Source organism: Gymnoscopelus microlampas (assembly GCF_963454915.1).
Source record: "Gymnoscopelus microlampas genome assembly, chromosome: 2".
Lineage (NCBI taxonomy): Eukaryota > Metazoa > Chordata > Actinopteri > Myctophiformes > Myctophidae > Gymnoscopelus > Gymnoscopelus microlampas.
This window is the reverse complement of record NC_139939.1, coordinates 54,599,800-54,626,561: the sequence shown is the minus strand read 5'-3', so window position 1 is coordinate 54,626,561 and position 26,762 is coordinate 54,599,800. Positions and strand designations below refer to the sequence as shown.

Here is a 26,762-nt window from a genome sequence, read left to right as displayed (position 1 = left end):
AGTCTTACCGTACCAACTAAAGTCGGCTGTTAATGTTAGCAAAACACGAACAACATGCTGCACATGAGACTTGCCTCACATTTACCTATCATATATTTACACTTATACTTTCTACGCGGTTATTTTGCCATTTTCTTTCTTCTGCTATTCAATAACAAGATATATCTGATCTGGTCTTCTCAAGCTGTATTCCAGCATCCAGGCTATTGTAAATGTAAAGGAAAGTCTTCATGCTTTCTGTCTTTCTTCACACGTTGGTTTCCTCCTCCACAAACCTGCTGTCCTGATGAGCAGAGGAGATGAAGCCTCGTCTACGACCAACACTTCCACTGACGTTCATATCATCTGGACCGTCCTCCTGAAACATGACAACACACTTCAATATTCATAACATTTACAATCATCAATACATATGTTTTGATGATTGATATGACGTCATTTTCGCGGGAAAGGCTCACCAAGCCACCTTTTCAATAGAAATTATAATAGAAAAGGCTTTCGGGGGTGAAATTCATGGAGTGGGTGTTGTGAAACATTTGCAACTCACAAAAGATATACAATTTAACTTTATTTTGTTGAAAAAGTTACCTAGTATTACTTCAAGTACAATTTTGAGGTAATTTTTTTACTTTAGTGGAGTATTTCCCATTTTCAATACTTGTACTTCTACTCCACTACATCTCAGAGGAAAATATTGTACTTTTACTCCAGTACAATTATCTGAAAACCTTAGTTACTTTAGTTACTTTGTACATTTTGATTATTATAAAAAAAAACTTACATTAACCACTTCAGACCTATATACTTGGGCTATTTGAAAATAGAAGATCTACAAGCTCACACGCTGTGAGCTTGTAGATCGTCTATTTTCAGATGATTTTATGATAACTCGTGAAATGGGACATTGTGCATAATGAGTACTTTTACTTTTAGTACTTAGTTATATTTTGATGACAATGCTTTTGAATACTGGTACTTTTACTTAAAAGAGTTAAAAGTATTTCTACATCGTGGTATTTCTACTTTTACTTAAGTACAAAATGTGAGTACTTCTTCCACCACTGATAAAATATGGCCTAAGTGGAATCAATAAAAAATGTTTTAGCTCTCCTCACTGTTTAGTCCATGCCAGAATCTTGTTTCATTTAAAAACATGTTTTTAGATGTATTTTCTTCTTTTCAATGCAGTCAATAACGGGATGTTACATAGAGTGTTGGGACTTAAGAGTCATTTTAATGCGTTATGAAGAAACTGACCAGGCCCACAGCATAACCAGAGGAAGCAGCAGCACTGCCAACACCTTGACTCCAATACCAACACGAAGGATGACAAGATGAACTGCAGGGAAATTATTACAGCATATTAAAATATTATTCAAGACAGTTCCTACAACTGATCATTTAGATTATTTTGTTCCATTACACACACACACTTTCCCCCTCTCCCTCTCCCTCTCGCACGCACGCACGCACGCACGCACGCACGCACGAACACACACACGCACGCACGAACACACACACACACACACACACACACACACACACACACACACACACACACACACACACACACACACACACACACACACACACACACAAAACACACAATTGCTTATACCATGGACTGAATCATTTGTATACTGAGTGTCTTGTAAATTGTGGAAGTGAAAGAATGAGGAGATGAATGTCCAAGATAGGCATTTTGAAAACTTGTGAAATGGGACATTCTGCACAATGAGCACTTTTACTTTTGGTACTTTAAGTATACTGCTCAAAGAAATGTAGGGAACACGTTGATTGAGTTTTCATGAACTGTGTACATACTGCTAACAAAAACTGCTCAAAAGAGTTAAGGGATCAAAATGTTACCTTAATTATTTTGAGCAGTGTACATTTTGATGCCAATACGTTGGTACCTTTACTCAAGTGTGGTATTGATACTTTTGGGTGGTATTGATACTTCTTCCATCACTATGCATCAGCAGGTCAGGTCTTACCTGCTGCTGGAGAGGCATCAGTGGTAGCAGCAGTGGCAGTAGTAGTAGCAGTAGTACTGGGCTCCATAGCTTTGTGATGGTGATGGATTGGTGAGCCAGAGGGAAGAAGTGGAGCATAATGTTACAGCTTCTACATGCATGCTATTGATAATACTGTAGCTAGCAGGACTAAAAAGCACTTACAAATACAATAAAATATCGTATATACAATATCTTTCAAGACGGTTGCTAAAACGGATTAATTAAGGTTTTTGTGTCTCCTGATATATGTATGATCCATTTCACAGTTGTCAACCTGAACCATATGGCCTAGAAGTTGAATCTGCCACCCTACTCATCATACGCCTTAGAGACGGTGTATGCTACTAGAAATAAGGAAGCTCAGTGCAAACTATAGTCATGCTATTATGAAAGGGAAATGACACAAAGTCCTACCTAACCTAACTTAGTAGAATAGTACCATTGTTGTAAATAAACTCACCATCCAAAACTCTGAGTTGCACTTCAGTGAACGTGTCAAAAGCACCACGTCTGTCTATTCCACACCAGTACTGTCCAGAATCGTCCACTGTCAGATCAGTAATGGTAACAAAAAAGGTGTGACCTTCGTCCTGAATGCGGTATCTCCCTTTTGAAACATTCCTCCCATTCTTCCCTTTGTTGATGATCAGGACGTCTTCATCTCTACATGGTTCCTTGCAGAAGTATTTGAAATTATAAAATGCAGTGCTGTGAGAGCATTTGATTGTGACCTCGCCTCCCTCCTTCCCTTCTGTCACATCCACAGACTCAACACCACACAACCCTGTCAAAAGACAACGGAAAAGGTGTCAGCTTTCTGGTAGCAATCATTTCATCTTTCAATGAATCATCAATTAAGAGACAGTGAGGGAGGGAGAAAGAAAGAGAGAGTGGGAGACTGTGTGTGTGTGTGTGTGTGTGTGTGTGTGTGTGTGTGTGTGTGTGTGTGTGTGTGTGTGTGTGTGTGTGTGTGTGTGTGTGTGTGTGTGTGTGTGTGTGTGTGTGTGTGTGTGTGTGTGTGCGTGTGTGCGCGTGCGTGTGCGTGTGTGTGTGTGTGTGGGATATCTATGGTGTGAAATATATAGTACTTACCACCCAGGAGAACAACCATGGTGAAGAATGTCCTCTTCATGTTGCTCATTCCACCGTGTTGTCCTTGTCTCTCATTAACTCATGAACAAAGAAGTTGTATTTCTGTACAGGATGTTGCACGTTTTTTACATAGTCATCTCCGTTGCTCCACCCCGCACCCAGTCCGTTTCCTCTATAGTAGGGGCTTTAAACTGATTTTGAACAAGGGACATATTTACAGTAATAAGTCCATCAAATGTAAGAAAATATTTGAATCTTTGATGCATTCATTGATTAGAGAGAGCACTAACGAGGTTGACACTCTTATGGCCCTATCAATCAACTCACTGCACAACCCCTTTGAAGTTAAAAGGGATCAATTAAGAGACCTGGCCGAGCCCCCCCTTCTACCCCCACAGACTTTTCAGTCCCTGCAAAGGGATGAATGTCAATATAAACAGTGGAACTACAAAAATACAGCCAGAGGAATGTGTCTTTCTGCAGGAAAACACACCAGCATAATAGTGGCTGATAGAGGGGAAAAAATGCAACAAAAAAAAATATATATATATATTTTAAATCTAGGCTCAAAGTTACCTATAGTCTGCCTTTAAGGGCTTGATTTAATTTGTTACACAATATATGTGCAACATATTATATCAAGCCCATGCAGGCATTATTTAACAGAAATATGCAAGTGGTCCAGAGCTAAAAAAAGAAAGTTGAGAACCACTGATATATTCCTATCACACGGCTACCCTTATTCCATTCTCTTACTTTATCCAACCTTCCACTAAACTGTTAACCGATATACTGATTTGTATCTTATGTATGAGTGAGCAGACATGTGATTATATGGGCATATTTCCTAATAATGATTACTCAATCAGGCAATCTGGTACACTTCCCCTTCTTGAGATTTTCTGTGAAATGTCTTGACCTCTGACTTAGTAACTGACAACTGGCCAATCACAGCGGGTCTCCCCTGAAAAGCGGTGGTATCCATAAGCGCGAGTCCTTGATGGGGGGGTTTCCAGCAAAAGTAGTTAAAATAACATCACAATCATTTCAACCACGTTGACTATTCAAAAAAAGCAAATCTACAAGCTCACAGCGCGTCACTTTGTGACGCGAACTTGTGCATCTGTTTTTTTTTTTTCTTGAAAAATATCTAAAATGTTTGCAATTTTTGGAATATTTTTTATTTTATTTTTTACATAAATCTTCTCTTCTGGTGGTCCATGGCAAAACCTTTTAAGATGGGGGTCCATGGCCAAATACATATCAATTTGTTTGAGAACCATTGGGCTTACGATAAGCCTAATATACTCGTGGTACGAACAGTGTCGCCTTCCAAAAAGAACAAATCTACAAGTGGCTCATAGTATCACCATGGGTTGTGTTATGGCCTGGCTCCAAGGCCACAACAAAAAAGGGGAAACGACACGGAGGTATGTCAAAAAGCAACTGGATTCAACTGAACATAATTAACTTATTTCAACTGAACATAATTAACTTATTTCAATTGAGCATAATTAAAGCAACATAAGCAGACGGTGCTCTTCGGTGTGACCGCTCCAGCGGCCTCAGGAGGACTGAAGAGAAAAAATATCATTGAGCAGGTATTTTATAGTGTCTGAGGAGACAATGGCCAGGTGAGGCCTTCATATGGAGCATCAAAACTCATCATCAAAAAACACTTCTTTTTGTACCACGTAATCTCCAAAGTGTTACTTTCTTTTACAGTTCTCCTGTTTCAGTGTAGTTCAATAAAATGCCAGGTTTTACTTATTAATGGTGTGGAACATATATTAGTACATATATATGGAATATTAAATTATAACAATATCGTTGGTCGGTCAGCAAACTCTTATCTCCATATTCTAACCTTTTCTGTTATTTCATAAATTAACGCCCTACTTGATCATACTACAGGATCGCACAAAGGATCTGCAAGCAACGCGTTTTGAGCTTGTCGATCTGCTAATTGTGCAATTTTTTAATTTGAATCCTGAAAGGTATAACCGTTTCCACCCGACAGAGATAATATTATGGTAAGAACATGGTAATCAAGGAGAAGGTAAAACATCCGCACACTGGTTTAAAGCTCCCAAAACGTATTTTATTAATGGCGCAACGTTTCGACCTTATTAGGTCTTCATCAGGCAAAAGCAAATATTTTACTGACAGACAAAGGATGAACATGGTAATAGGCTACCATGGAAACAAGGCTTCCTTTTACAGTACAGATCCAGCTTAATTACTAAGTTGTAAGGTCTCAGGCCAAAGTCAGACCAGCAGCAGTAGGCTATACCACTTCCTTACGCATTCTGAGAAAGTGGCGAGGATTGATTTATCTAGGTCCTGTTGAACATTGCAGACAGGTGTTCTTTTATGGTGGTAGCAAAATTATCTGGTCTAAGTCAGACGGAGAAATCGCCACATTAATGGTCAAAAAACTCCACTTGAGCTGTATTTGGGTAAAGTGATCATAATATGATGACACATTCAAGTATCTGACAATGTATAACGTCATAATACCAACTTTGATGAGGCAGTATTGTGTTGAGCTAAAAACATGTTTTTTTTTACATTTCCTGAAAAGTTCATATTTTGGACATAGCTGGCACATGAGACTTGCCTCACATTTACCTATCACATATTTACACTTATGCTTTCTATGTGGTTATTTTGCAAAAAGAAATCTTCTGCTATTCAATAATAAGCTATATCTGATCTTGTCTTCTCAAGCTATCATTCCAGCATCCAGTGATAAACAGCTGGTCTATTGTAAATGTAAAGGAATGTCTTCATGCTTTCTGTCTTTCTTCACACGTTGGTTTCCTCCTCCACAACCCTGCTGTCCTGATGAGCAGAGGAGATGAAGCCTCGTCTACGACCAACACTTCCACTGACGTTCACATAATCTGGACCGTCCTCCTGAAACATGACAACACACTTCAATATTCATCACATTTACAATCATCAATAGACATTTTTGTTGGTATAAAATGTAGCCTATCAGTATAAGTGGAATCAATTTTAAAAATAATTTAGCTCTCCTCACTGTTTTGTCCATGTCAGAATCTTGTTTCCTTTAAAAACAAGAAACAATATTTAAAGAAATGTTTTAAGCTTTTTAGATGTTTTTTTTTTCCAACACAGTCAATAACAGGATATTAAACATAGTGTTGGGACTTAAGAGTCATTTTGATACGTTATGAAGAAACTGACCAGGCCCACAGCATAACCAGAGGAAGCAGCAGCACTGCCAACACCTTGAGTCCAATACCAACACGAAGGATGACAAGATGAACTGCAGGGAAATTACAGCATATTCAAATATTATTCAAGACAATAACTACAACTGATCATTTCGATGGTTTTGTTCCATTACACACACGCACGCGCGCGCACACGCACACGCACACGCACACAGAATAATTTGTATATGAGTGTTTTGTAAATTGCTGAGGTGAAAGAATGAGAAAATGAATGTCCAAGATAGGCATCTAGTTGACCTGTGTTCACATCTTGCCTCATGCACCACCAGTGGTAACAAAGTACATTTACTCAAGCATTATACTTAAGTACACTTTTGAGGCAGTTTTACTTAGTCGACTATTGTACTTTTACTTGACTACGATTATTTGAAAACCTTAGTTTCCAGTTACTTTGTGGATTTTCATTATTATTACAAAACATATTAACCACTTCTGCCATAATATATCCTTTTAAAGATTTTAAAGACATTTTTATGCCAATACTTTTGTACTTTTAAACTCAAGTAAATTTTGAAAACGGAACTATTACTTGTAACAGACTATGTTTACATTGTGGTATTGATACTTCTACTTATGTAAAACATTTGATCACCATCACTGTGCACCACCAGGTCTTACCTGCTGCCGGAGAGGCATCAGTGGTAGCAGTAGCAGTAGCAGTAGCAGTGGCAGTAGTAGTAGTATCAGTGGCAGTGGCAGTAGTAATAGTATCAGTGGCAGTAGTAGTAGTATCAGTGGCAGTGGCAATAGTAGTAGTAGTGGGCTCCATAGCTTTGTCTTGGTGATGGTGAGCCAGAGGGAAAAGGTGGAGCATAATGTTTTAGCTTCATGCATGCTAATACTGTGGCAGGACTAAAAAACACTTACAGAAACAATAAAATATTGTTTTAATATACATAAACATACAAGATACGTTATCACATTTTTTATATATTTCAATACGGTAGCTATAACTGATTACTTGAGGTCTTTGTTTTTGTGTCTATATATTATGATCCATTTCACAGATGTCAACCATATGGCCTAAACAAGTAGTTGAAGCCTTATCAGTCTAATCTGCCAGCCTACTCATCATGCGCCTTAGAGACGGTGTCTGCTACTAGAATAGTACTATTATTGTAAATAAACTCACCATTCCAAAATAAGAGGTGTACTTCAGTGAACGTGTCAGGAACACCAAGTCTGCTTATTCCACACCTGTACCGGCCGGAATCGTCCACTGTCAGATCAGTAATGGTCACGTAGAAGGTGTTTCCTTCGTCCTGGATGTGGTATCTCCCTTTTGAAACATGTCTCCCCTTCTCCCCTTCGTTGTTGATCAGGACGTCTTCATCTCTACATGGTTCCTTGCAGAAGTATTTGAAATTGTAAAACGCATTGCTGTGAGAGCATTTGATTGTGACCTCGCCTCCCTCCTTCCCTTCTGCCACATCCACAGACTCAACACCACACAACCCTGTCAAAAGACAACGGAAAAGGTGTCAGTTTTCTGCAATCATTTCATCAATCAATGAATCATCAATTAAGAGACAGTGAGGGAGGGAGAAAGAGAGAAAGAAAGAGAGAGAGAGAGTGGTGGAGTGTGTGTGTGTGTGTGTGTGTGTGTGTGTGTGTGTGTGTGTGTGTGTGTGTGTGTGTGTGTGTGTGTGTGTGTGTGTGTGTGTGTGTGTGTGTGTGTGTGTGTGTGTGTGTGTGCGTGCGTGCGTGATTGCGTGCGTGCGTGCGTGCGTGCGTGCGTGCGTGCGTGCGTGCGTGTTGGGTGGGATATCTATGGTGTGTAATATATAGTACTTACCACCCAGAAGAACAACCATGGTGATGAATGTCCTCTTCATGTTGCTCATTCCACCGTGTTGTTTCTCATTAACTCAGGAACAAAGAAGTTGTATTTCCGTATGTTGTATGTTTCTTATAGTCATCTCTGTTGCTTCACCCCGCCCTGTCAGCTTCCTCTATAGGCTGTGTTCTCATTCGCCCACATGTTTAATATAAAGTGGACTATTTTGGGTGTCAGACATTTTGTAAGGCAATGGTTCTCAGGGGGTCCTTTGGGGAGGGGGGGTTCTAGAGGGTCCCCAGCAAAATTAGTTAATATAGCGTCACAATCATCTTAACAAGCTCACAGCTTGTCCATCTGCTTTTTTTGAATTTCTCTGAAAAATATCAAACATTTTGAATAATTTTTATATTTATTTTAATGTAAATCTTCTCTTCTGGGCCGAGGCGGTGGGGGGGGGGGGTACCTTTTCAGATGGGGATCCGTGGCCAAATACAAATCCACTTGGGGGTCCTCGACACAAAAACATTTGAGAACCTACACTACAGTGAGCCTAATTACGACAGTGTCGCCTGCCAAAAAGAACAGATCTACAAGTGGCTCATAGTATCACCACGAGTTGTTTATAGCTTGTTGATCTGTTCAGCCAGTGTTCAGAGAGAAGGACACTGTATGTGGATGATTATGCAAAAACCTGCAAGGCCTTCATACAGAGCATCAAAACTTTATGAGAAAAAAAATACTTCTTCTTTTTTGTACCACGTCACCCGTAAAGTGTTAATTTCTTTTACAGTTCTCAGTGCAGTTAAATAAAATGTATTATGACAGTACAAGGACAGTGGAATATTAAATTATAAAGGATATCGTTGCTGTCGGTCAGAAACCTCTTATCTCCATATTCTTCTAACCTTTTCTGTTTTTTCATAAATCAACGCCCTACTTGATCATCCTACAGCGTCACACAAAATAAGTAAAAGTAGCAGATCTACAATCGACGCGTCGCTTGTAGATCTGCTACTTTTACTATTTTTGGACATATGAGGTTTCCACCCGACAGAGATATTATTGTAAGAACTTAACCAAGGAGAAGGTAAAACATCTGCACACTGGTTTAAAGCTCCCAAAACGTTTTTATTTTATTAATGGCGCAACGTTTCGACCTTATTAGGTCTTCATCAGGCAAATATTTTACTGACAGACAAAGGATGAACATGGTAATAGGCTACCATGGACACAAGGCTTACTTTTACAGTAGAGTACCAGCTTAATTACTAAGTTGTAAGGTCGCAGGCCAAATTCAGACCAGCAGCAGTATACCACCTCCTTCCGCATTCTGAGAAAGTGGCGAGGTTCAATGTATTGTCTTAGCGAGAAGACTTATCTTGGTCCTGTTGAACATTTCAGACAGGTGTTCTTTTATGGTGGTAGCAAAATTATCTGGTCTAAGTCAGACAGAGAAATCGCCACATTAATGGTCAAAACACTCCACTTGAGCTGTATTTGGGTAAAGTGATCATAATATAATGACACATTAAAGTAGCTGACAATGTATAAAGTCATGATACCAACTTTGATGAGGCAGTATTGTGTTGAGCTAAAAACATGTTTTTTTTTTTGTTTGTTTGTTTTTTCATTTCATGAAAAGTTAATATTTTGGACATAGCTGGTTTCTGGCCCACAGCAGAGATATTATATATTGGACCACAGATGCAAAATTAGCTTCATAGTAGCTCTGCCCCCTGTTAAATAATAACTAACTAAGAAACACAAACAATTGTCAGCAGGAAGAGATTCAGTCTTGCCGTACCAACTAAAGATGGGACAACATTGTGATCTGACATGGTAAATGGGGGTTTAGCAGTGGACAGTGGAGGTTTAACCTCAGCTACATAAGCATTAACATTGCCATAACATTTGTCTATGGCAGCCATGTCTCTGTGATCACTTGCAGACATGATTCCCGGTACTCATGTAGGAATCTGGTGTTAAATCATAGCGTGTCTGCTTTGTACCTCAGTGAACGGGCGTTACAGAGAATCATGGATGGTAGAGGTGGTCTGTACATCCTTCTCCGCGTCTCCCCCTCTTCCTCGTTCGCTCCGTGGTGGTGTCAGCAGCAGTTCCCTTGGGAGCACTGGGGCCATGACAAGATTGTCACTGGGTCGAAGCAGCATAAGCTGGTCATGGGTGTACCGCAGGTACGCAGCCGAAGTCGGCGTGGAGTCCGGACACGCCGGCGAGTAACATTCTGCTATGATTTCCCGGACGATTATCAAGAACAGTCATCTCAGCGGCATCATCTTTCAGATATCAATCAACACAGTCAGTGCACATAAAACACAGACAAGACAATAAAAAGGGGGTAAAACGGCTGGAAAAGAGGCTTAAAGGGCAAGACCACTTTGGTAGAGGTTTGGGTTGTGTAGTTACCTTGCCATGATGTAACTCCAAAGGTGGGCAAGAAATAAGAAATAATTGTTCCATTGATTAGAAATTGATAATTCAAAATATGCTCCTCATTGACTTACATTGTACGGTAAAACCGCTCTCAAAGTCACTCTTTTTGCACAAAAACGAACGCAAACAAAGTTGATTCAAACAATATAGAACATCATCAAACCCAGTACTGTTTTTTTTTTAAATAAAAATGTCAACTTCCTGTTGATTTTGCCATTTTTAATAAGTAGAAAACCCGGAATGGATCGGCGGATCCGGATCCAGATCTTCAAATAGTAAAATCAACAGGAAGTTGACATTTTTATAAAAGAAAAAAACAGTACTGGGTTTTGTGATGCTCTATATTGTCTGAATCAGCTATGTTTGGGTTCATTTATGTGCTAAAAGAATGACTTTGAGAGCTGTTTTACCGTACAGTGTAAGTCAATGAGGAGCATATTTTGAATTATCAATTTCTAATCAATGGAGCAATTATTTTAGATTTCTTGTCCACCTTTGGAGTTACATCATGGCAAGGTAACTACACAACCCAAACCTCTACCAAAGTGGTCTTGCCCTTTAACAGCAGGAGCAGCCCGGGTCGCAACAGTGCTTGCGCCACTGGAAGTGAGAGAGAGAGAGAGAGATCCTGCTGATCAGATCCTTTCTAGTCATCAGACAACATTATGATCCTCATCAGAAGAAGAGTTTGTCCAAACCCAGTTGCTGATAAAGGTTGTGATCCAGTTGATGAAGTGCAGTGATCATCTTCAGAGATGCTTGGTTCCCTTTGTTTCTCACCATGTCGATGAATGGCCTCGCTGTCTCTTGGCTGTATGCCTTCGATCTGATGGAGTTCATCTCTTCATCGTTGAGAACCTTCTCTTCCAGCAGTTTATCCAGCAGACCGTTGAGCACGGGCTCCGACACTCGTTTGACGAACTCTGTTCGCACGGACAGCAGCGTCTCTGCTCCCTGTGATGTCGTCATCGTTGTCGACGTGTTTGTCCGACTGGGGCCGGCGTCTGGATGGTTTGCTGAAGGAAAGAGTAATTTATTGGCATCAATATAAAAGAAAACAGTTCACCTTAACACATTGACCACCAGGCCCGTAGCCTACGGGCCGATAAATCCAACCGTAAAGCGCCGATCCCTGTAGCCTACGGGCTATGCGACAACTGGTGCTTTTTCCTTTTTTTCAATTTTTTTTTTTTTTTTTCAATTTTCAATACGACACATTTCATTGTAACACCACTGGAAACGGAATTATTCGGGATCCGGTTTTGCCAATTCCGTCGGCCCCCGTTCTAATGACGAAACTGAAACTCCATTTTCTCCTCGTAGTTTTTTCTCCTCGGTGATCACTGTTTAACATAAACCGTTCTAACTACAACATGGATGCCCCGTTTGACACGTGGTTTTCACTGGTCGAACCAGGCAGATCTCCGCGATGTTTACAAACAGTGCAGCGCTCATTCTTAAGGATTTTAACAAGGTCTATGGCGACGTGAAAAAAACAAAAAACAACAATAAAACGTTGGCACTGGTGAGTACATTATGAGATTAACCTCTGGCGGTCAATGTGTTAAAAGCGCCAACAACGATCAAGTCCCAAAAAAAGCCAAAGCTTGTTTCCATTGTAGTCCATCTGGAGGAAATATTTTTATTTATTTATAATAATGCATTGTTTTCAGTTACAATTACTGTAACTTATACATCTTGATACGTACATTATTAAACACAAACTGACTGACTAATGTCAGACAGACAGAGTGTGTGTGCACATGTGCATCACACACTGTGTACAGGGCACCACATTGATCAGAGCTCATCATAATCATATTATTTACATCTATGAAGCACAACTGCAAAAAAGTGTCTTTGATCGTCAAATATAAATAAGTGGTAGCTGTTCAGCAGGACTTTGTAGTAGATACAATCGTACCAAGATCTATCATCACCAACCCCTGTGATACATTTATTTTTTATTTATTGTATTTTATTTTTATTAAAAAGATAGATTTTTTAAATGTATTTGTTACCTTAAATTTGCCATGGGAAGGTTGGCGTTTGCTTTCCTAGTTTTCTCTTTATCAGCCAGGCTACTGTACGTTTGAGAGCAATGCCTTGTTTATATTTTATATTTAAGATGAGGAGTACAAAAATGGTCGGTCGCCCCAAAACACACTCGCCCCCCCCTGGGTCTAATCCGGCGACCTCGGAACGGCCGCCTTCGTGGAAAAAATGGGGGCGACTGTGTTTTGTGACGAGTCTTCTGATTACCAAGAAGAGCCGTAAAACTGAAAATGAAACAGCTACAGGTCTAGTTTCTGCAAATCCCTGATGCGCATTGCAAGCTTGACAACGCTGGGATGAATGTCCCGCAGTCTCACAAGGTCCTGCACTTAGTTCCTGTTGCTGTCAAATGTGGATATTAAAACTTGTGTCAGGTATGTTTATATCACCAGTCAATCAGAGTTCGCTACCCACGAATATTGTGAGTCCCTTTAGTGGGATGGAGGGGAGGAAGGCAGGGAAGGATGGCGATTATCTCACAGCGGCATTATTTATTATCTTGTAAAAAAGGCAGTGTCTGTAAAAAAGGAAAGTTGGATGGGTGTGTTTTGCCAAACTGCTACTCTGCTTCAACTTCACTTCATCTCCTAGCGAGCCTGCTAGCTGTGATCTTAGCCGAATGTATACTTCGTTGTACGACGGTGTCGTGGACCGAAAATAGCAGATCTACAAGCTCACAACGCGTAGAGGATGCAAGGCATTGTGAGCTTGTAGATCTGCTATTTTCGACACGCGACCCGCTGTACGCCGAAGTATAAATCTAGCTTGTATGTACAACTGGCTGCAGACATAAATCTGCATTAGGATTCAAACAGACTAACATCCAAATCGTTGGTTTTTGAATTATTTTTAGTTTCAGTGTACCACACTGGCTGCTGTTATAATATCTGCATTACTGTTCAAGCAGAATGTAAAACACAGTAAGTAAATTGTTGATTCGGGACTTATTTTGAGTTTCAGTATGTACCACTGGCTGCCGTTATATAGATGTTCAAGCTGACTGTAACAACCAAATATTTAAGTAAATGGTTGGTTCTCAATTTATCTAGGATGGGGTCGCCAAAAAATATTTTTTTGAGAAAGTTTGAGAACCCCTGCCGTAGATGTTTGTGTCGCATAAAGGTAAACAAGTAAGCGCTGTTAATACAAACATAGTTTCACTTAATTCCCTAAGATTTGGCGGACCCCCTGTAGTAAGTCTGAGGACTCCTTAGGAGTCCCGGACCCTTGTTGAAGACCCCTGATTTAGATTTAAATATTTTTAATTGTCCTTAAAATTATTGGTTCACAGACTGACCGTGTTGCAGTGGGCAGTACACATCATCCGGAGCATCACTTTGATTGGTCCTGTGGTCGGTAGCTGAGCCCTGATTGGTTCCCTGAGACTGAATCGGTCTATAATTTAGAGATATACAGTATATTTACCATAAATGGAATAAAACAACAAGATGTAATCTACTGCTATCATGTTGATGAATAGACAGAGTTAATACTGTACATACCTGGCACACCATGGAGCTGTAAAAGAAAAGGTACATAAATGGTACATAAATCATTGTATCCTGAATTCCTCAGTGATTATAATCTATATGTAATAATCCATCTAATGTATTATTTCTCACTTTTAGATGTTCTGTATCGACACAGCAGGAGCAGAATGATGGTCAGTAGAATCACAACAACAAGTCCTACAATCAACCCCACTACATGTAGAGAACTCTGTTCCACAGGTACTGGAGGTTGAGTAGATCGAGTCACAGGAGGTGGAACAGTATAGACAGACAGAGAGAGACAGTATAACAACATGTTAAAATATCATTTGAAATAAATAAACATAGGCATAGTTTCATCAACATGTGACCCGTCATGTCAAATGTTGATGTTTTTGCCCGGACGGCTGGGGTAGCGGTCCGGGCACCTAGGCTGCTGATGCAGCCTGACAGCGAGTCTCGGGTTAGAGTCCCGGTCCCGACAACCTTTGCTGCGTGTCACCCCCTCTCTCTCTCCCCATTTCCTGTCAGTCTACTGTAATCTATCAATAAAGGCAGAAAAAGCTAAAACAAATATATCTGTATATTGTATGTATAAAGGCATATTATGTCCAATATCTGTCACTGTTCTAGTGCTGTGCTGCACCTTACTACACATGTGCACCTGCTGCTGTTTTTTTTTTTTTTAAAGACGTGTTTGGGGCTTTATTGATAGATTACAGTAGACTGACAGGAAATGGTGAGAGAGATGGGGGTCAAAGGTCGTCGGGATCGGTACTCGATTCCGCGACATGCTGTCAGGCTGAATTACCAGCCTAGATGCCCAGACGGCTATGCCAGCGGCCCGGGCCACCTGGAGCTGTTTTAACCTCAGCTTATTGCTGCGCAGCATTTGCTGCGATTGTTTTTAACCTCATGTACATACCTGCTACTATACACATAATGTTATAACGTTTGTGTGTGTGTGTGTGTGTGTGTGTGTGTGTGTGTGTGTGTGTGTGTGTGTGTGTGTGTGTGTGTGTGTGTGTGTGTGTGTGTGTGTGTGTGTGTGTGTGTGTGTGTGTGTATATTAATGCTGTCAAAATTATCACGTTAACGGCGGTAATACATTTTTGGAATTCATTAATTATATAGTTAAAAGGAGTTCTCCTAACGCTATGTTACTTTCCAACCGTTGCCCACATCACACGGTAGCGCAGGCTGCGCAGCCTCTCGTCAAAAAAAAAATATATATACTTTCGCTACTCACCAAAACAAAGACGGTTTTAAGATGTTGAAAGCCTACTTTACTTAGTGGGTACACTCGGAGCCCCCTATCTCACGTCTAAAATACACTTTTTGGCCAGAAAAGACAATATTTCACCTGAAGGAAAACAAACATAGAATATAGTTGCTAGCAGCGATAATACGAGGCCAGGGAATGCAGAAAGAACAAAGAAAGAAGCAATGATAAGTGATATGCACAATAAGCCATTGAAACATAGAAGACTGAACTTGGGAAAAAGAAAACCATGCAATTAACATGAGCATTTTAAACCCTCACTAATCCTAACCTCAGTAAAACTATGCCTACACCTAACCTCGAGAAATACTATGCGTAAGCCTAAGAATGCCAAATAATAATCACCTCAACACATCGTCGGGGACAGGGATCGAATCGGTGACCTCCGGACTCATAAGCTGCCTTTCTTCTCATTGAGCTAGAGATATGATAGCCCTGTTAGTGACTGTTGATATATATATAAGTCTTTCCGTCCCTGACGGACCAAGCCTCTGTTTTGCTAACTACTCTAGATCACTGGTTCCCTAACCATCTACCGATAGAGAAATTGTACAGCGGAGCTTACTAGTTGTCTGTTGAAGATCATGAACTTTTGCCTTCTGTTATGAACCAAGCCCCTGTTTTACTAACACAAAGATCACTCGTTCACAAACCATTTACCAATGGAGAAATTGTGCGTCTCCTCGGAACCGAAACTGGTGAAAGTAGCCGATCTACAAGCTCAGAAACACGTTGCTATCTGAAAAGTTGTGAGATTGTAGATCGGCTATTTTCACGATGGAGTATGTCATACATTGAAAAAAACATACTCTCAAATAAGCATTTCAGGTTATCTTTAACAATTGCACATGTATTAATTGACACATTCATGTTGTGTGAAATGCAAATTAAATGAAGTGAAGTGGGGTTTGAACTGGCGACCATGAGGTTGTAGGGCACACGCTTTAGCGAGAAGCCGTTGGACCAATAAACCTGAACTTGTGAAAAAGGAGACCACAGAGATGACACAGTTTCACACAAATTGCTCAGAAATCCTGGGTTTAAGTCTTTTTCAAACTGCTCAAAATCTAAGGGCGGAGCTTACTGGTCAAAGTGATACATGTGTTCCTCATGTGTCAAGGCACAAGTGTAAGCAAATTTCATGGCTCTCAGCCAAACGAGGCATGCGTTATGCCTGTTTAAAGTTTGCATGTTCAAAAAATTGCTATAGCGCCCCCCTTTGGCCAATTGGAGTAAGATTGGTTTCAGTGATATTTGGAATGACCCTCTACATTACTGCAAAGTTTCAAACACATGTGAATCTGCATGTATGTGTTAGGGGCAGACGAATAATTTTCATAAAACTGCAATATTCATTGGCTCTTAAAAGCTTCATTTTTTCACTTATGGAAAATCCGCCGCTAACGTTTTGTCGGCATAGGTCCAAAGTTCATGAGTAAAACGTTTCGTGCAGATTGCTCAAAGATCCCAGGAGGAGATAGATTTTCACTGTTTTTCATATAATTCAAAATGGTGGGAGATCTAAAGGTCAGAGGTCAAAAGTCAGAGTGTGAAAGTTGTTAGATATGAGGAGACGCATGTGTGTATCGAAGTTTCATGGCTGTAGGTCAAACAGGGCATGAGTTGTACCTGTTCAAAGTTGGCATTTTCAATTGAGTGCTACAGCGCCACCCTTTGGCCAACGTTTGTTCGGGCCTTGGCCGTTTGGCATAGCCCTCTACCATATGGCCGAGTTTCGTAAAAAATGTTTGCACGGTTGGGCCAGAACTGCAAAAACGGCGGAAGAAAAAGAAAGCCAAGGAATGCAATAAGGCTTCGAGCCTGATAGGCCTTAAAACCTTAAATATATTTATAAAAGGCTTTCGGGGGTGAAACTCATGCAGTGGGCGTTGTGAAACATTTTCCACTCACAAAAGATACAAAATTTAACTTTAGTTTTTGGAAAAACTTACCCCTTTTTTTCACTGGTGCATCTGCATGCATTACACATCAAAAAGACAAATAACATTTGATCATAATTAGACCAAGGGTTTCCAAACTTTTCAGTGACATGCCCGTAGCCCCCCCCCAAAATAATCATATTCAAACTATTAGAAAAATAGCCGAACTACAAGCTCGGCTATTTTCACAATGTTTGCCTCTTTCTTACGTAATATTTGTGCAGATACCCTACATACACTTGTACTGTATGTGGGTTTGTTTACTTGTTGAGTGAGAAAAGAATGTTGCACATTAAGCTAATCATCTGGGGAGCCCCCAAAATCATTTGGGGACCACCCCACAGTATTAGACATTATTATATATATTTAAAAAACGGTTTAGTTGTTTTTAGTTACTTTAACTTACATAGAACGTCTAAAGAGTAGGGTGGTGACATCTGGGATCCACGTGTGTTTGTCCCCTGACAGGTGTACTGTCCAGAGTCTGCAGGAGACACGTTGTCCTTTACCAGCTGAGGACCAGTGGAGACGGAGCTGCTTCCACTGTCTCTGTACCAGGTGTAGCTGTGGACTGGTGGCTTGGCATCACTGCTGCAGGTCAGAGTCACGTTACTGCCCTCAACAACTTCTCCTGGTGGATTCACTGATACTGAGGGCCTCGCTGTATAAGGTCCAGAAAGGCACAAAAAGAGTCATTAGTTTAGCCATAATCAAAATATAATAATAATAGTTTTATGTATTACATAGTATTCATTGTTTTCCCATTTTAAACATTTCTGTGAATATATTATTGTTCTGTTATGTTATGTTCTGCTTTCTGTTAGTACTACCAACACAATATATTGTTTTAATATCATTTTAAGACAAACACACAAGATTAATGATATAATTGCAATATTATTTCTCAAGACAGTTGCTACAACAGATGATGATTTAATCAGTGTTGAATATGTTCCATTTCACAGATGTCAACCATTGCCTAGTTGAAGCCTCACTCATCACTCATCACATACCTCAAACAGTGTCTGCTACAAGGAATAGGGAAGCTCAATGCAAACTTGATTGTGTAACTAATAGTCATTCTATTATGAAAGGGAAATGACACCCAAGGCAACCCCTTATACTGTACCTTTTGGGCATTTAGTACTATTTAAAAAAAAACTAATATACTTAAAATAGCCGATCTACAAGCTCACAATGTGCCGATGTAGATCGGCTATTTTAATTCTTTTTAAATGTTTTTCAAAATAGTAAAAATTGCAAAAAGAGTTTAGGCATAAGGGATGAGGCAAGATAGGGCCCTTTGTAAAATAGTACCATTGTTGTAACAAACTCACCATCCAAAAAACATATGTATGATCCATTTCACAGATGTCAATCATATGGCCTAGTAGTTGAAGCCTTATCAGTCTAATCTGCCAGCCTACTCATCATACGCCTTAGAGACGGTGTCTGCTACTAGAAATAAGGAAGCTCAGTGCAAACTATAGTCATGCTATTATGAAAGGACACAAAGTACTACCTAACCTAACTTAGCAGAATAGTACCATTGTTGTAAATAAACTCACCATCCAAAACTCTGAGTTCTACTTCCTTGAACGTGTCAACACCAGGTCTGTTTATTCCACACCTGTACCGGCCGGAATCGTCCACTGTCAGATCAGTAATGGTCACGAAGAAGGTGTTTCCTTCGTCCTGGATGCGGTATCTCCCTTTTGAAACATTTCTCTCCTTCTCCCCTTTGTTGTTGATCAGGTCTTCATCTCTACATGGTTCCTTGCAGAAGTATTTGAAATTATAAAATGCAATGCTGTGAGAGCATTTGATTGTGACCTCGCCTCCCTCCTTCCCTTCCACTGTCACATCCACAGACTCAACACCACACAACCCTGTCAAAAGACAACGGAAAAGGTGTCAGTTTTTCTGATAGCAATCATTTCATCAATCAATGAATCATCAATTAAGAGACAGTGAGGGAGGGAGAAAGAGAGAAAGAGAGAGGGAGCGGGGAACTGTGTGTGTGTGTTTGTTTGTTTGTTTGTTTGTTTGTTTGTTTGTTTGTTTGTTTGTGCGTGCGTGCGTGCGTGCGTGCGTGCGTGCGTGTCAGGGGTCATCACCACCATGCTGGCTTTTGGTGGACATTTCTGTCAAAATGTTATTTTTGCTACGGACATACAATTCAGTGGACGATAATATTACCAGAAACACATAAATAGCTATGGCCTTAAATGACCTTTACAGGTCTGTAACTCTGCGAGTGTAAAAATGGAACCAAATGGACCCTACACTCTCAGAGTTATTGGGGTCCTTGAAAATAAAAAGGAAAACCTGGAGACTGACATTCAGTAATTGAGACTTACGATAAAAATAAAAATGTTATTTAAAACAAAAAATATATATAATAATTGCCACAGACACATTGATGACCCCTGGTGTGTGTGTGTGTGTGTGTGTGTGTGTGTGTGTGTGTGTGTGTGTGTGTGTGTGTGTGTGTGTGTGTGTGTGTGTTATAGTACTTACCACCCAGAAGAACAACCATGGTGATGAATGTCCTCTTCATGTTGCCCACCGTGTTGTTTCTCATTAACTCATGAACAAAGAAATTACATTTCCGTATGTTGTATGTATCTTATATAGTCATATCTGTCGCTCCACCCCGCCCTGTCAGTTTCCTCTATAGGCTGTGCCTGATGAGCTCTCATTAGCTCACTTGTTTAATATAAAGTGGACTATTTGGGTGTCAGACATTTTGTAAGGCGTTGGTTCTCAGGGGTTCCTTGGGGGGGGGGGGGTCACAATGATCTTAACAATCTCACAGCTTTGAGCTTGTTGAATATCTCTGAAAAATATCAAACATTTTGAATCATTTTGATATTTATTTTAATATAAATCTTCACTTCTGGGGCGAGGGGGGGGGGGCACAAAACCTTTTCAGATGGGGGTCCATGGCCAAATACAAATCCATTTGGGGGCCCTTGACACGAAAACGTTTGAGAACCTGCACTACAGTGAGCCTAATGTAGTCGTATAGTAGCCTTCGACAGTGTCGTCTGCCAAATATAACAGATCTACAAGTGGCTCATAGTATCACCACGAGTTGTTTATAGCTTGTAGATCTGTTCAGGCAGTGTTCAGAGAGAAGGACACTGTGGATGAATATGCAAAAACCTGCAAGGCCTTCATACGGAGCATCAAAACTTTGTGAGAAAAAAGGAACTAATACTTCTTCTTTTTTGTACCACGTCACCCCTAAAGTGTTACTTTCTTTTACAGTTCTCCTGTTTCAATAGTTCAATGAAATGTATTAAAACGTTTATTTTAAGGATAGTACATGGACAGTGGAATATTACATTATAAAGGATATTGTTGTTGTCGGTCAGAAACCTCTTATCTCCATATTCTTCTAACCTTTTCAGTTTTTTCGTAAATTAACGCCCTAACTGATCATCCTACAGTGTCACACAAAAGCAGCAGATCTGCAAGCGATCTGCTACTTTTGCTATTTTTGGACATACGGTATGAGGATTCCACCCGACAGAGATATTATTGTAAGAACATGGTAATCAAGGAGAAGGTAAAACATTCGCACACTGGTTTAAAGCTCCCAAAACGTATTTAATTAATGGCGCAACGTTTCAACCTTATTAGGTCTTCATCAGGCAAACATTTTACGGACAAACAAAGTATGAACATGGCAATAGGCTACCATGGAAACAGGGCTTCCTTTAACAGTGCGGTTTCAGCCTACCGGTAATTACTAAGTTGTGAGGTCTCACGCCAAATTCAGACCACCAGCAGTATACCACTTCCTTCTGCATTCTGAGAAAGTGGCGAGGATCAATGTATTGTCTTGGCGATAAGCTCTAGGTCCTGTTGAACATTGCAGACAGGTGTTCTTCTATGGTGGTAGCAAAATCATCTGGTCTAAGTCAGACGGAGAAATCGCCACATTAATGGTCAAAACACTCCACTTGAGCTGTATTTGGGTAAAGTGATCATAATATAATGACACATTCAAGTATCTGACAATGTACACAGTCATAATACCAATTTTGATGAGGCAGTATTGTGTTGTGCTAACAAAAAAAAAATCATTTCATGAAAAGTTAATATTTTGGACATACAGTAGCTGGTTTCAGCCCGACAGCAGAGGTATTATTGGACCACAGATGCAAAATTAGCTTCATAGTAGCTCTGCCCCCTGTTAAATAGTAACTAACTAAGAAACACAAATAATTGTAACCAGGAAGAGATTCAGTCTTGCCGTACCAACTAAAGTTGTTAATGTTAGCAAAACACGAACAACATGCTGCACATGAGACATTGCCTCACATTTACCTTTCATATATTTACACTTATACTTTCTACGTGGTTATTTTGCAAAATAAAAATCTTCTGCTATTCAATAATAAGCTATATTCCAGCATCCAGTGATAAAAGAGCTGGTCTATTAAATGTAAAGGAATGTCTTCATGCTTTCTGTCTTTCTTCACACGTTGGTTTCCTCCTCCACAACCCTGCTGTCCTGATGAGCAGAGGAGATGAAGGAGATGAAGACTCGTCTACGACCAACACTTCCACTGACGTTCACGTCATCTGGACCGTCCTCCTGAAACACGACAACACACTTCAATATGAATCACATTCACAATCATCAATAAATCATAATGTATCAAATTAATCTGTATGAATATGTGCAATCAATTAATATTATTTAGCTCTCCTCACTGCTTCGTTCATGCCAGAGTCCTGTTTCCTTTAAAGACAAGAAATATTATTAGTATTTTTTTTTTTGTCAAGGCAATAGCAATAACAGAATATTATGTAGAGTAATGGGACTTAACGTGTCATTTTAATGAGTGTAATGATGAAACTGACCAGGCCCACAGCATAACCAGAGGAAGCAGCAGCACTGCCAACACCTTGACTCCAATACCAACACGAAGGATGAGACGATGAGCTGCAGGAAGTGGACAGGATAGTTTGATATCGACAACATTTACAGTCTGTAGACCATTGGTTCTCAAAGTGGGGTCCGGGGACCCCCAGGGGTCCTTGAGAGAGTTCCAGGGGGTCCCCAGCTAATGTGTTAATATAGCGTCACAATAACGTTAACCTTTTATACTTTGGCTATTCAAAAATAGCAGATATGCAAGCTCATAGCGCGGCACAGAGTGCCGCGCTATGAGCTTGTATATCTGCTATTTTTGAAAAATCGTGGAAAATGTGTGCAAACCTTTGAATATATATTTTTTTAAGCGAACATTTCTAACTAAAATTTTTGCTTCTGGGGGTCCCTGGAACAAAATATTTGAGATGGGGGTCCGCGGCCAAATACATATCATTTTGGGGGTCCTTGACATGAAAAAGTTAGAGAACCACTGACGTAGACTATACATAGAAATGTAGATTGGCGGCTGTCAGCTCATAGACCAGTCAGTGGTTCCCAAACTGGGGGTTTCCAAATGACTTTGGTTTTCTCACTCAACAAGTAAACAAACCAACATACAGTATAAGTATATATACAGGGTATCTTCACATTTCTAAAGTTACAATTTAATGAGTTTTAAGACCTTTTTAATACCAAACTGGCCAAATCGTCAAATATTAAGTAAAAATTACAGTCGAGGCGGTGTGAGCTTGTAGTTCAGCTATTTTCACAACAAAATGTAATGCCTCAACTCACACAATTCCAAGTGCTTGTCAGGGTGGGGTTCAAATACGATTATTTTGGGGGGTCTGTACAGAAAGTTATACAAAGATTTGGTGGCCCCCCTGTAGTAACTCTGAGGACCCCCTGTTGAAGACCTGCATGCTTTAGTACAGGGGTCTTCAACAGGGGGTCCGTGTCCTCAGAGTTACTACAGGGGGGCCACCAAATCTTTGTGATAGCATTTTTTTTTTTTTTTTTACATTAACCGCTTGAACCTCAGCATCCCTATTCTGAGGAGAACATCATATCTGCTTGTAGATCTGCTATTTTTGGCAATACAAAGAGGTTTGGTGTAGATGGGGAAAAAAGAGCAGACCAAGTACAGAGTGAAAGGTCAAGTTTACTAAGTATTAACGGTTTAAGTGGTAATGTCTGAAAATACACATTAATCATGAATCCATCTCGTCAGACAAGTCTATGAAGCTATCTATATCTATGAAAAAGTTTAATCTGCAACACAATTCTATACAATAATGGGGGTCCCTGCTTCTTCTCTCTCTGTCAGCTAAGGGGTCCTTGGCCTGAAACATGTTGAAGACCCCTGCTGTAGTACATTTCTACTCACTGTCTACTATGTCCAGCAGCACCTCAGTAGAAATGTTCTCTCCCACAGAGTTCCTGGCGTGACAGAAGTACGGTCCAGTCTGGGAGGGCTGCAGAGAGGTCAGGACCAGCAGCGGTCCTGACCCTACCTGGACCAGCAGGGAGCTGGGACCACCAGGAGGCCCGGTCCTCTGGTACCAGGTGTAGTTGTGTACTGGTGGGTTGGCGTCGCTGCTGCAGGTCAAATTCACACTGCTGCCCTCTGCTGGACTGTGTGCTGTACTGACCTGCACCAAGACACTCACTGGTGCATCTGCATGCATTACACATCAAAAAGACAAATAACATTTGATCATAATTAGACCAAGGATTCCCAAACTTTTCAGTGCCGTCCAGTGACCCCCCCAAAATAATCATATTTGTACTTAAGACCCCCCCACCCCCAAAATAAATAAATAATAATATTTTAAATGGGGACCCCCTTACGTAATATTTGACAATTTGGTATTAAAAAGGTCTTAAAAGTCATTCAATTGTAACTTTAGAAATGTGCAGATACCCTGTATACACTTGTACTGTATGTGGGTTTGTTTACTGAGAAAACAATGTTGCACATTAAGCTAATCATCTGGGGACCCCCCCAAAAACATTTGGGGACCCCCAGTTTGGGAACCACTGCATTATACTACCGTTTCCCAAACAGTGGTTTGCGGACCAATTTTTATGGGTTGTGAGTAAATATACACACACACACACCCACACACACACACACACACACACACACACACACACACACACACACACACACACACACACACACACACACACACACACACACACATGCAACTATTTACTTACACAGAACATCTAAAGAGTAGGGTGGTGAGATCTGGGATCCACGTGTGTTTGTCCCCTGACAGATGTACTCTCCAGAGTCTGCAGGAGACACGTTGTCCTTCACCAGCTGAGGACCAGTGGAGACAGAGCAGTTTCCTCCGTCTCTGTACCAGGTGTAGCTGTGGACTGGTGGATTGGCATCACTGCTGCAGGTCAGAGTCACGTTACTGCCCTCAACAACTTCTCCTGGTGGATTCACTGATACTGAGGTTGTTTTTGGAGGATCTATGGCGGAAAAGAAATATTGATAATGTACAGTATTTGCATATATTCTACGGTATTTTTCACTAGGGATGAACAATCACACGAATGTACGCGTTGAATAATGCAATGCAACCCCAATCACCAGAGAAAGAAACATTGCCATTTATTGTACGTTTTCTGCAAACCACTGTCGGTCTCGCAAGTGCTCAGTGTTTCAAGGCAGGTGTGCTGTCAGCAGCGGGATCGAGCCCTATGTCATGCCACCCAGACCCATTGAGAGAGGGAGAGTTATGACACGCTTTGATCTCGCCGCAAAGCGGGCCGCCATGGGCAATAGTTCCAAACATTGGAACTATACCATTAACCCATTGAGACCTGAAGCCGATTCTACATGTCTCCTAAATCTCAACAGTTTTCTCAAAAACGTATGTTTCTATATCAGTGGTGCTCAATCTTTTTCATGTCAAGGACCCCCAAAATGATATGTATTTGGCCGCAGACCCCCATCAAAATATGTTGTTCCAGGGACCCCCAGAAGCAAAGATTTGAGTTTAAAATGTTCGCTTTAAAAATATATGTATTCAAAGATTTGCACACATTTTCACGATTTTTCAAAAATAGCAGATCTACAAGCTCATAGCGCGGCACTCGGTGCCGCGCTATGAGCTTGTATATCTGCTATTTTTGAATAGCCCAAAGTGTAAAATAATGCTTTTTAGCTAAAATCTAAAAATGACACAGTGGGTTAAGATAGAACAAGCATTTCCTTATTCCATTCTTACAATGGGAGTCAACGCTAGTGTCGTCACTCTCAAATTAGATCACGCTGGTGCCACCGAGCAAGGCACTAGCCGAGCGAGTGGCCGCTCTCGAGTGGTGTGCAGCCGGCTGCTGCCGACTCGGCACCATTTGGGTAGGCTGCAGTGCTAACATTGTCTCTGGTGAACAGGCCGTGATGTGTCTAATATGACAGTGACACCAGGTTTAACCTCACGTCACCAGGCGTTCCACCACAGAGGAAAGCCTGGGATTCATTCTAAAACTGAGCTGTATGTGATCCGGTTTAGAAAGAAATGTGTTCCGGTGGTGGGTTCCGGTTGGGTTCCGTCGCATTGTTTTTGTTCCCCACATAATGCAAATCAATTAGTTTAGTCTCGCTAGTCACGCTATGAGTTAGAATAAAAGATGGACCTACCAAACCATTATTATACAAAAAGAAACGATTATACAAAACTAAACACATCTTAAACTAGGGGAATTATTTTGGAGGTGCACGGCACCAGAGGTTCCGCTCGTGGGTTCCGGCCACCTGATGACGTAAAGTTATTTCCGCGCCAGACCCGAAAATGGTGTTGATCCCAGCCTACACCAGATTTGGTAAAAATAATTAAACACTGGGAACTAAATTCACCAATATAACTTGATCTCAACCACTTTCCAACCTTGCATACTGTATATACTGCATATATGTATACGATGTGTGTGTGTGTGTGTGTGTGTGTGTGTGTGTGTGTGTGTGTGTGTGTGTGTGTGTGTGTGTGTGTGTGTGTGTGTGTGTGTGTGTGTGTATATATATCTATATAAATATAGATATAGATATATACGTACACAGAACGTCTAAAGAGTAGGGTGGTGACATCTGGGATCCACGTGTGTTTGTCCCCTGACAGGTGTACTGTCCAGAGTCTGCAGGAGACACGTTGTCCTTCACCAGCTGAGGACCAGTGGAGACGGAGCTGCTTCCTCTGTCTCTGTACCAGGTGTAGCTGTGGACTGGTGGCTTGGCATCACTGCTGCAGGTCAGAGTCACGTTACTGCCCTCAACAACTTCTCCTGGTGGATTCACTGATACTGAGGGCCTCGCTGTATAAGGTCCAGAAAGGCACAGAAAGAGTCATTAGTTTAGCCATAATCTAAACATAATAATAGTAGTTTTATGTATTACATAGTATTCATTGTTTTCCCATTTAAAAAATGTCTGTGAATATATTATTTCTCAATTCTATTTTCTGTTATGTTGTGTTCTGCTTT

The 26,762-nt window shown here is 40.6% G+C and overlaps 3 protein-coding genes across 4 annotated transcripts; all 3 read right to left on the bottom strand.

Annotated features, from left to right (window-relative positions):
- Positions 1-26,416, bottom strand: LOC311058535 (B-cell receptor CD22-like). Of its 2 annotated transcripts, XR_014602068.1 has the most exons (7): positions 26,340-26,416; positions 24,592-24,752; positions 23,653-23,779; positions 22,253-22,334; positions 22,103-22,130; positions 5,759-6,029; positions 1-101 (listed from the first exon to the last, which is right to left on the bottom strand). XR_014602068.1 is itself a non-coding variant. In XM_084075998.1 (6 exons), exons 1-6 carry the CDS (start codon positions 26,368-26,370, stop codon positions 5,919-5,921), a joined length of 540 nt encoding a protein of 179 aa, XP_083932124.1. In that variant the 5' UTR covers positions 26,371-26,416; the 3' UTR covers positions 5,722-5,918. The 2 variants fall into 2 exon arrangements, 1 of the variants encoding a protein (XP_083932124.1); XM_084075998.1 differs by lacking the exon at positions 1-101 and having other exon boundaries at positions 5,722-6,029.
- LOC311058550 (CMRF35-like molecule 7) lies at positions 210-3,137 on the bottom strand. Its single transcript, XM_084076013.1, has 5 exons — positions 3,111-3,137; positions 2,479-2,802; positions 1,998-2,066; positions 1,258-1,339; positions 210-358 (listed from the first exon to the last, which is right to left on the bottom strand). Exons 1-5 carry the CDS (start codon positions 3,127-3,129, stop codon positions 337-339), a joined length of 516 nt encoding a protein of 171 aa, XP_083932139.1. The 5' UTR covers positions 3,130-3,137; the 3' UTR covers positions 210-336.
- Positions 14,287-19,936, bottom strand: LOC311065316 (B-cell receptor CD22-like; the record flags this gene model as incomplete). The annotated part of the gene is made up of 5 exons (XM_084085585.1): positions 19,895-19,936; positions 18,943-19,263; positions 17,841-18,035; positions 16,356-16,411; positions 14,287-14,295 (listed from the first exon to the last, which is right to left on the bottom strand). The coding sequence occupies exons 1-5, from the start codon at positions 19,932-19,934 to the stop codon at positions 14,287-14,289; spliced, it is 621 nt and encodes a 206-aa protein (XP_083941711.1). The 5' UTR covers positions 19,935-19,936.
- Positions 26,417-26,762: the final 346 nt, after the last annotated feature.